The sequence below is a fragment of the Megachile rotundata genome, chromosome 5 (assembly GCF_050947335.1).
Source record: "Megachile rotundata isolate GNS110a chromosome 5, iyMegRotu1, whole genome shotgun sequence".
In the NCBI taxonomy this organism is placed as follows: Eukaryota; Metazoa; Arthropoda; class Insecta; order Hymenoptera; family Megachilidae; genus Megachile; species Megachile rotundata.
This window is the reverse complement of record NC_134987.1, coordinates 13,631,647-13,642,699: the sequence shown is the minus strand read 5'-3', so window position 1 is coordinate 13,642,699 and position 11,053 is coordinate 13,631,647. Positions and strand designations below refer to the sequence as shown.

Here is an 11,053-nt window from a genome sequence, read left to right as displayed (position 1 = left end):
AACCAGTAAACTTAAAAATAATTACATCAATTATAAGAATAATGTTTTCTGATTGTGCAACTAAACTGTTTACCATAGAAATTGTTTTATAACCGTGTTAAAATAAAATTCTAACTTTTCTTTTATATACATACATATCTGATAATTTGTTTAAAAAGTGTAACGAAATAAATATGAAAGTGTTTAATGAAGTTTCATTTTAAAAAGTAATATATAATTCGCATGGACTGCATATTCTTCATACACTACAAACACACTATGTAAATGGAATGCAATATAATTGATCACAATCCAGTTTTATAGTAATAGACGGAATAGTGAAGGCACAAATATATAAAGAAACTATTATACATGTATTATATATAAATATGTTTCTTATCCTTAAAAAATTGACTTATATCTAAAATTTGTAAAGTACATTACATTTCAATATCTAGTGCTCAATTAGTCAACAAATAACATTTGTAAAATGGAATTAAAATTCAAAAACTTTAACAGTTTAAACTTGCAGAGGAAAACAGAATACATATACGAATGGACGTGTCTGAATGGAGTACAATAAAAATAATCACTTTTGTATTTCTGTAAAAGATGTTTGGAATGATCCACGCATAAGGCCACTCGATCTTTTACGCTTATGTTTGATGAAAAATAAGATGTTCATATCCAGTAATTCGTCCTCTTAAACTACTTTTATATACATTTTTTATCCTTGAATAAAGATCTCTACTTATATTGATAAATTAAGTTATTGAACCTTGTTATTTGCATTATATACATTAAAAAAAATCATCGAAAAGATTATTGATTAAAATTATTAATGTATTATAGGATAATGAATAAAACATTACCGAATTTAATAACATCATTAATAATTATACTATTAAGACAAATTATACGATAAAGAAGTAAATGCTGATATTTGAAGTTTTATCTTCATTCGCAATTCACATTATTGCTTAAATATTATTTTAATACTTTAAAAACATTGCTGCTTTCTAATAATACTTTCGTACGCAGTAAATACTTGTATTATCATTTTCTTAATCATACCAAACGACTAAGAAAAATTTCTCTATTAAAATCTTTGTTATCATATGAAAACCTTACATGAAAAATATATCATGTTTTACTATTAAGTACATTATTTTTACCTTCATCAGGTTTACTATTTTTTAAACATTTTTGTCGTTTTAATACTTTCTAGATACGCTACTTTATAGTTGCCTTCGAAAATTATTAATATAAATAATACATGTTAAACGAATTATAGAATTCGAACATCTACTTCTGATTTTCATTTCAATTTCTAAAAATAGCATATTTTTTACCACTAATACTTATCATTTATTTTACGTATAAAGCACTTTCGATATATTCATTAATTTTAAAAATGGATTTTGATGAAATACTAATAAAATAAGACTAATTGATAGTATTAAATGATTTCAATGGTTAATGCATTGAATTTAAAGGCACTAAAAGTTTTTGTAAAAATATACTGTTTCTATAAATTGCATTTCCTATAGCAATTTCCATAGCAGAATTATTATTATATTTATTAAATAATAATTATACGAATTTTCCGTCTTTCATATTTCGTTATTTTAACTTCTTATTGTCATGTTATACCTTTATACTTAGTTCTAAATTCTTTTCTTTTGTATGAATGAATATTGAATCCTCCAATATTCAAATGAGCATAACATAATACAAAAAAAGTTTTAAGTAGTGTGCCATTTATAAATGTAAAACACCTTGATCGTGGTTAAAATGATTTTGATGATGGTGATGATGATAATGATGATGCTGAGATGTGGAAGTTGTTGCATCATCTTGTAACGTTACACCAGTTAAATCTACTATTTCATCTGCATCTTCATCACTGCCAGTTGCAGCACTTTGCGTAGATTGATGACTTCCAGAGGATAGTTGACTATTACGTGAAAACGAACCACGTCTTGGCGCAGCTAATGCTGCTCTTTGATTTGCTGGCTTTACTGTGATTATCAGATTTGAAGAATTGGCAATCATCATGTCTGTTACCTATTTAAAAAGATACATGTATACATATTCTTACACATAAGGAATACCATAGATTCATTTACATTTAGTAATGAATTGAAAAATTATTTACCTGATCAAGTGTTTTTCCAGCAACCTCTATACCATTCACTTCAAGAACCTCATCATTTACTGCTAAAAGACCTGTGCTTTCAGCTAAACCACCTGGTACCAATCTACTGATAAATACACCTGGAACTTTTTCAATACCACCTCCTGCAGAAGGTGGTAATATTCGAAAACTTTCTCCATCTTTAATGTAAAATCCTAATGGCTTGTCAGAGCCATGTTTCAGCAAACGTACACGACGGCATGTTTCTGGTAATATATCTACATCTATTATTGCTGATACCTGTAAATATTAAGAAAAGTCATAATACACATGCAGTTATTGCTTATATGCATTTGGAATAAAACAAATAAAACATACCTGCCTAAAATCATGCGGATTAGATATAGCCAAAGACTTTGGTTTTCCAGGTGTGCCACCAAGGATACTTGATATTAGATTTTTTGGTTTCATTGTTCCATATCCATTTATATCTTCTAATCCATCTCCTGTTAAAGTACTAAGATTATCTAACTACTACACCACTAGAATTAATGTTTTTATCGATCTTCTTAATGTAATCAACTCATGTCATACACATTGCATGTATCTTCATGATTTTTTATATACAAAAAGGATCAGGAAAATTTATCGTACAAATTTAGAAAACAAGTATATTCTTAAGAAAAACATGATTATTTAAAATAAAAAATATTGTAGTTATAATATTAAAAATTATTCACCTTTTATAATCAAAGGGTTAAAATCAGCTTTATCTTTTCATAAAAATTATATTACTTGTTTAACAATATTTTTTATTTACTTAATTTACAATTTATATGAATTAACATTAATATATACACACTACTTGAAATTGTACAATTATTTTAACAAAATTAGCTTACCCTTTCTTTGTATAAAGATTCTAAGAAGCGGTTTCGCAGCAAGCAGAGCTCTCGCTAAATTGTTATCATTATTAATAGGTAATAAATCACCATCAGTCGGATCTGTATACCAAATAAGAAAATTCAAATCTGGTCCAATATCATGTCGCTCAGCCAATAACTTTCTAAAATCTTCATAACTAATAGCTTCATTACGGTTGATTGAAAATCTTATGATATCAGCATCAAACTAGAAAAGAATGAATATTATTTATATGTAAAAGTAAATAAAAAAAGATACAAAGGAAGATAATATAAATATTCTGAACTTGATTATTTTGTCTATGAAGATTGAAAGTAGGGAATTTAAATTAGAAAGTGACTTACTTTGCTTTTCACCGCGACAATACTGCTGTCAACTTGATAGTGCAGTTTGCTTTTAGACATGATTACTAATTCTAAATGTATTGTATATTGTTCGGTCCTACACCAATATCGTATCACTTATTGCAATTTTCTATTCACAGTTTGTTTTCACAACTTCTTCCTTCACCAACCTTCATCCATTTTGGCATAGAAGTAGAATTGTGAAACAGATTGAATTCGAATAATCATTTCCTACTGTGCGGTCAATATTGTTGTGCGTATATTTTGCTAGATGGTGCTTTGATTGAATCAGAAATCGTTTATGATTTTTATTTTATCAAATTTTTTAATTCTCCAATTCAAAAATGTTAATACGTAAATTAATTACATCAAATGAAAGATTTTTCTTGTAATATGTAATGATATTTATAGCGTAATTCTATGTTATATATATTTAATGTTAGTATTATGTGTTGGTACTGAGTCATATGTTTGGTATTATATCAAGTGTATACATGCACAGGTTACAAATATATATGTATGTATAAAGTGCATTCATGTGTAAAGCTGGTTTCCCTGGGGAAAATGGCAGCTATAGGGAGCAAATTTCTATCATCCACAGTAACATCACAGAGTATACCAGAGGCGACACTCTCTGTCGGCGCCTTTGTTCTCTCGAAAACGCTGTCCCTTTAAATTGATTGCGCAAACGAGCGGAAAATTTAAATCGAGCAAATCTACTTTCATGTCAATCTCTAATAATTTGGAATATATTTGTAATAAATTTTTTGTATATTACTAATATTGTCTTTTGAAGTATTTTTATAAATTTTACGGCGTTGAAAAGTTGAAAAAGAAAAGAATGTACCAAAATGATTGCTCTACAAAATATATTGAATTTGAAAATATATTTAGTAAAGTCAAAACAATTGATTCATATTATATTCGATTATACTAATAAAATCAACTATATTAATTGAATTTAACGGAAAAAGATACACGTGGCGCCGTCCAGTGGCAGTTGTGGAGAACTAATGAAAGTGCAGTTTCAAAAACGTGTAGTTCACCCTGTTCGCCGGAGAGATGGCGCTACTAGTTCCTTTTTCCTTGATGACGTCACTCTTTAAAAAACCCCGCGTAAATTTGATTTTTTAACAACATATAAGAATAAAACTTTTTTAAAAATATGAAACTATTATGGGTCTAAAACAGTTCGCACAATATACTGAGTCTCTTCGGTAATAAATAATTACAAAGAATTACATCATGTAATGATATTTAAAATAGATAATTGAATATCTAGAATAGAATAGAATGGATGAAATATATGGATAAAATATATCGTAATAAATTAATTAACAATCATTTTGCAAAATATCTGCTAGAATAAGTTAATAAAAACGACGAATATGAATAGTTACAACAACAATTTTATGAATAAAAAACTAAAAAATGATTAATTACAATAAAATATATCGTAAAATATTAATTAACAATCATTTTGCAAAATATCTGCAAAAGTAAGTTAAAAAAAATAATAAATTTAAATAGTTGCAACAATAAATTTGTTAATAAACAATCGAAAAATATAAAATTATAAAAAAATTAATGTTAAAATAATTATACAACATCCAATCGGTGTGGTTGCACGCTATTGGTGGATTACATGATGTCTAATTGGCTACTCTACACTACCAATCACTCCTACACTTGAATTTGATTTATTGGTGGATTATTATGAAGTGTAATTGGCTATTGTAAACTACCAATGATTGTGCACTTGAGGAGGTCAACCGGGCTCAGTTGAGTTTCGGGAGTCGAGGAGGTCAGATGCGACCTGTCAACACATACTGGTACGAGTCAAGGGTTCACTTATCCGATATTGTGCTTGTCCATGCGTTACCTAGCGTGTTACTACTAATACCTAGTGTGCTTTAATAAATATTTTTTAATAAATACGTGGGTGTATTAATAAATTTAATGGTGTGATTCTACAAGTGTCAGTGACTTTACTGGTGTGTTTTCTTAACTGATTGTGCACGTGTATACGGATATATTAGTGTGTTTTATGGTGTGGTTATTTAAATGTTTTATTAATTTTTGAGTGTTTTAATGTATTTTGTGGAGTGATTATTTAAGTGTTTTTACAAATTGTTACTGAGTATTAGTGCACTTTATGTAATGGTTATTTAAGTGTATTGGCATATTGTTACTGGTGCTTTAGTGTACTTTATGCAACTGTTATTTAAATGTTTTGACAAACTATTACTGGTGTTGTAGTGTACTTTATGCAACAGTTATTGAAAAGTTTTGACATATTGTTACTGGTGCTTTAGTGTAATTTATGCAATGATTATTTAAATGTTTTGGCATATTGTTACTGGTGCTTTAGTGTACTTTATGCAACTGTTATTTAAATGTTTTAACAAACTATTACTGGTGTTTAAACTGTAGTTACCTATGTGTTCTGTTATATTTTTGCAAACGTTTACCATGCTCTCTAAACTAATTACTCAAGTGTTTTGCCATACATTTTCAAATATTTTACAATACTTCACGTTGTGACATAAACGTTTGCAAATTTATAACCGATTCCTGCATGCCTCTATCTGTTTGTGCAAGTAGTTTTCGAAAAAGCATATATGTTATCAAAATGCAAATCAATAAACACAGTCAATTAATCGTTGTGATTCTTTTATGATTACAGAAGGACCACTGCCACACCACCACATCCAAATTTGACGAAACCAGCCAAGCAGCCAACCAACCAAGCAGCCAATCAATCAAAATGCCAACCAATCAAAAGCCAATCAACCACTAAGATGCAATGCCTACCAGACGTGCAGTCTCAGATGCCTTACCGGTAAAGCGATCGCAGTGGTGCAAGTCAGCGATCGGTGAGTCGCATGCTTTACGATTCCTCCGGTTCCCATCATGTCGTAGGACGAATGGTCCGAAGCGACACGGGAACTGGTTGTATTTTATATTTTTGAGCGAGCATAGTGACCACGACTGTACGATCGTGCAAAATTCGTACAAACTGTTTATTTCATTTATTAGCTCAGGTCAGGGTTTTCTTGTACATCGCGTTTTAACTTCTTTACAATTTAAAATTAAAATTAGTACATAGAAGTCGGATGACCCTCCGATTTCACAGTAGCTTTCGAGTCATTTTGATAAAGTTATCGAGTCACTTTCAATTTTTACGTACGCGTGAAAATTTTTTAAATAAATGTACAAGAAAGTATCGCGAGAAACAGATTTCGATATCAAAGTTATTTACGAATGTTTGAGTCATTTAGAAATTTACTTTGATATCACAAATCTGTTAAAAATGAAACAATCGTATACTTAGATTTTTGCAAAGTGATCTTCCATTTTCCATTTTGAGAATTTTTTAAAGTTAGAGTCAATTTTTGCTGGAAGACACTTTATTAGCATGTTTCTAATCATGTTTTTAGCTCAGGATTTTCAGCACACATGAAGAAAACTGGTAGGTCAAAATACATGTGGCCGTGTTCATTTTTATGCTCTATACTCATGCGCGTGCTTAGATGCTACTCGCATGGGTTAGGGCAGGTGGACACGGTTTAGTTTTAAGATGTTTGGCGATCGACAAATTGACAGTGAATTATCGACACAAGTTACACGTGTGTGTGTGGTTAGGTCGTGGACCTTGTGTCGATTAAACTATAGATTTAGTTTTTAAATTTTGCAAAATTCTATTTGAAAATGCATACAAAATGCAAGTCGAGTCATTTGAAAATGCATATAAAATGCAAGTAGAGTCATTTGAAATTTTTATAAATTGAATAAGTTAGAAAATAGTATGAGTAGTTGAAATTATTACATGCACATATTACATTGTATATTCGAAAGAGTATGAAAATGAAATATGTTAAGTTCACTGTCGATTGTCGATCGATTTCAGCAAAAAGGTATGAACTTAGAGTGTGAATGTAGTATTGAACTCGGGTGTCGGAGACGTCCCGGGACGTACTCCCTAGGATTAGGCTTTTTTGCACCCGGGTGGTATGTGTGAGAACCGTGGAGTGTGTTTTTGTGAGAGTGGACTTTGCAATTTTTTAAATATAGCGATAGGCAGGCAGGTAGCTTACTTCTGGTGTGAATGAGTTAGTTTTAAGTAGGTAGGGCCAGAGCAAGCTTTCACGTTTCTCTGTCTTCCTCTCTCACACGTGAGATGCTTGTATCTGGGGGGTTTACGAAAAATCGAGAAGAGAAAAATATTAAATATGAATTTATTTAATATTCTCTTGAACTCGATTGTTCGTTCAGGCCAGGCCTTTTAGTTTGTAAGTCGCAGTCGGGTTCTAGATCCGACTGCAAAAATGAAGTATAAGTGAAGTGAAGTGAAGTGCAGTGAAATAAAATATTCTGCTCGGACATTCTTTTACGGACAGCGCATTCTGAGAATCGCTGGTCGTATCTTTTTATTTTGAGTTATTTTTCTTTCTTATTAATTTAACTTATTTATTACATGAAATTTCGATTTTGTTATCGATCGAAATAAATGGATACTGGTGCAATTTTATTTCTATAAAATTGTTTGCTATCTGTTTATGGAGATTGATAGCGAAATTGAAATTTTATGTGAAAAATAAGAATGTCCGAGTTACCGTAAAAATTCGCGAGTGATTTTTGTGAGGCTTTGCCGAAGAGAGAAGAGGCTATATGCCGAAGAGCCCCGGCAAAAGTTGCCAAAGAAGAGGGGAACTATTAATGAATGTCCATCCTAAGATCTTAGGATGGACAGTCATTCTGTCACTATGCTCGCTATTATTTTCTTGTATTTTACATGTGTTTTTTGAACGATACAAAATGTATCGTCAAGTTTTGCTCAAATGTTTACGAGCAAAGCCACTCGCGATTTTATTCGCGATTCGAGATTTTTATGCCCTCCCTATTAAATTTTGCGATTAGAGATTTTTATGCCCTCCCTATTAAATTTTGCGATTAGAGATTTTTGTATAACTTTGCAATTAAATTTTGAGATTAGAGATTTGCATACCCTTTTGCGATTCGAGATTTTTATGCCCTCCCTATTAAATTTCGCGATTAGAGATTTTTTGATAACTTTGCGATTAAATTTTGAGATTAGAGATTTGCATACCCCTTTGCGATTCGAGATTTTTATATCCCTTTGCGATTTTATTACGAAATTAGAGATTTTATATCCCTTCGCGATTTTAATTTCTCCCAATTTTATGTGTTAATTATTTTTCTCTGTTTCAGGAATTGATTTTATATAAATTGTTTTATTGTTGATTGATTTTAAATTCGTAATTTTCATTGTGTTTCTTGTTTTTCGGTAGGGTTATTTCACTTTTTTTCGTACAATTTTATAGGTTAATAAAGTTTTGCATGTTTCAGATTTTATTTTTTGCTAAGTTATGTTATTCTCTCTTCTGAAATCCGCAATTTTCATCGCGTTTTATATTTTTTGAAATTCTTGTATGAAATAAAGAAAAATCTTGCTCCCTCTCCCACCATTTTCTGTGTTAATAAATTTTTCTATGTTTCAGAATTTAATTTTTGGTAAGCTATGTTCTCTGTTCTGAAATTTAAGTGTTAATAAATTTTGGTTTCTTTCAGAATTTAATTTTTTGGTAAGTTATGTTATTCTCTCTTCTGAAATCCGCAATTTTCATTGCGTTTTGTATTTTTTGAAATTCTTGTATGAAATAAAGAAAAATCTTGCTCCCTCTCCCACCATTTTCTGTGTTAATAAATTTTTCTATGTTTCAGAATTTAATTCTTGGTAAGTTCTTACATTGCTATCTCTTATAAAATTTTTGTGCTAATAAATTTTTGCTTGTTTTAGAGTTTGTTCTTTGGTAAGTTATCTCGTTGTTCTCTTCTCTCGAATTTTTGTATTAATTAATTTTTGTATGTTTCAGAATTTAATTTTCGGTAAGCTATGTTCTCTGTTCTGAAATTTCTGTGTTAATAAATTTTTGTCTGTTTCAGAATTTAATTCTTGGTAAGTTATGTTACTCTCTCTTCTGAAATCCGCAATTTTCATTGCGTTTTGTATTTTTTGAGATTCTTGTAAGAAATAAAGAAAAGTTTTGCTCCCTCTCCCACCATTTTCTGTGTTAATAAAATTTTGTCTGTTTCAGAATTCAATTTTAAGTAAGTAATGAAATAATTTATATTTGTCTTAATAAGTTTTGTCTGTTTCAGATTTTTATTTTATGTAAGTATTGAAATCATTCATTTTTGTCTTAATTACTTTTATCTGTTTCAGAATGTAATTTTTGGTAAGTTCTGTTCAATGCATTAGTTTTTTTAATTCCGAGCTTGTGGGAGGATGGGTGGGCTCGGGCGCAGGTTTTTCGTCACAATATGTGACGAAAAGCCTGCGCACATTGTAAGTGCCTTTCGTTCTAACTTGCACTCATCTTTAACTTAATTTTTTAACTTGTTACATATTAGATTTTAGTAGTAGTCAATCATTTTTATTGTCAATTGCTCGAAACTTAAAAGAAAGTTCTTCCAACTTTCTTCTTTAACCCTTTTCTTTACAAACTTTTATATTATACGAGTGCAATGTTAGAACAAAAGGCACATTTAGGGCTTTAATATTGTAGTATGCGTGAGTGTGTGAAAATGTGAGTACACGATACAGGACTTATTTAGTTTAAGAGTTTTTCAGATTCGAAATGATTTTATTTTTTATTTTGAAGATTTCAAGACTACATTCTATTCTATTCCTTGCTTGGAAGATTTCAAGACAACATTCTATTTTATTCCTTGCTTGGAAGTTTTCAAGTCTTCTCTATTTTATTCCTTGCTTGGAAGTTTTCAAGTCTTCTCTATTTTATTTCTTGCTTCGAAGTTTTCAAGACTCTTCGTTATTTCATTCCGTCTACTGTATTTTTGGTGATTTCAATTTTTCCATAGTTGTGTTTCGAATAAAGATTGATTTCATTCCTTGTTTTTCAATTTTTTGTCTTTAACTGCATTCGTCTGTTTCAGGTTTAAATTTATGTAAGTAATTTTTAATATTTTATATTTGTCTAAATTATTTTTGTATGTTACAGGTTTTTATTTTGTGTAAGTAAGTTTTAATGATTCATATTTGCTTTAATCAGTTTTGTCTGTTTCAGATTTTTATTTTAAGTAAGTAATTTTTAATGTTTCATGTTTGTCTAAATTATTTTTGTATGTTACAGGTTTTTATATTATGTAAGTAACTTTTAATGATTCATATTTGCCTTAATCACTCTTGTCTGTTTTAGGTTTTTATTTTAAGTAAGTAATTTAATGTTTTCTTTGTGTTTAATTACATATATCTGTTTCAGATTTTTATTTCAAGTAAGTAATTTATTTTCAGTCTTAATAAATATTGGTCTGTTTCAGGTTTTAATTTTATGTAAGTAATTTTTAATGTTCTACGTTTGTCTTAATTATTTTTGTATGTTACAGGTTTATATTTTATGTAAGTAAGTTTTAATGATTTACATGTCTTAATTATTTTTGTGTGTTTCAGGTATTTATTTTAAGTAAGTAATTTTTATTGATTCATGCTTGTCTAATTATTTTTATATGTTACAGGTTTGTATTTTATGTAAGTAAGTTTTAATGATTTATATTTGCGTTAATCACTTTTGTCTGTTTCAGATTTTTATTTCAAGTAAGTAATTTATTTTCTGTCTTAATAAATGTT

The 11,053-nt window shown here is 29.4% G+C and overlaps 1 protein-coding gene across 1 annotated transcript; it reads right to left on the bottom strand.

Annotated features, from left to right (window-relative positions):
- Positions 1–1,721: 1,721 nt before the first annotated feature.
- Positions 1,722–3,694, bottom strand: par-6 (partitioning defective protein 6). The gene is made up of 5 exons (XM_003706601.3): positions 3,385–3,694; positions 3,019–3,247; positions 2,495–2,622; positions 2,138–2,416; positions 1,722–2,046 (listed from the first exon to the last, which is right to left on the bottom strand). The coding sequence occupies exons 1-5, from the start codon at positions 3,442–3,444 to the stop codon at positions 1,741–1,743; spliced, it is 1,002 nt and encodes a 333-aa protein (XP_003706649.1). The 5' UTR covers positions 3,445–3,694; the 3' UTR covers positions 1,722–1,740.
- Between the last annotated feature and the right edge of the window lie 7,359 nt (positions 3,695–11,053).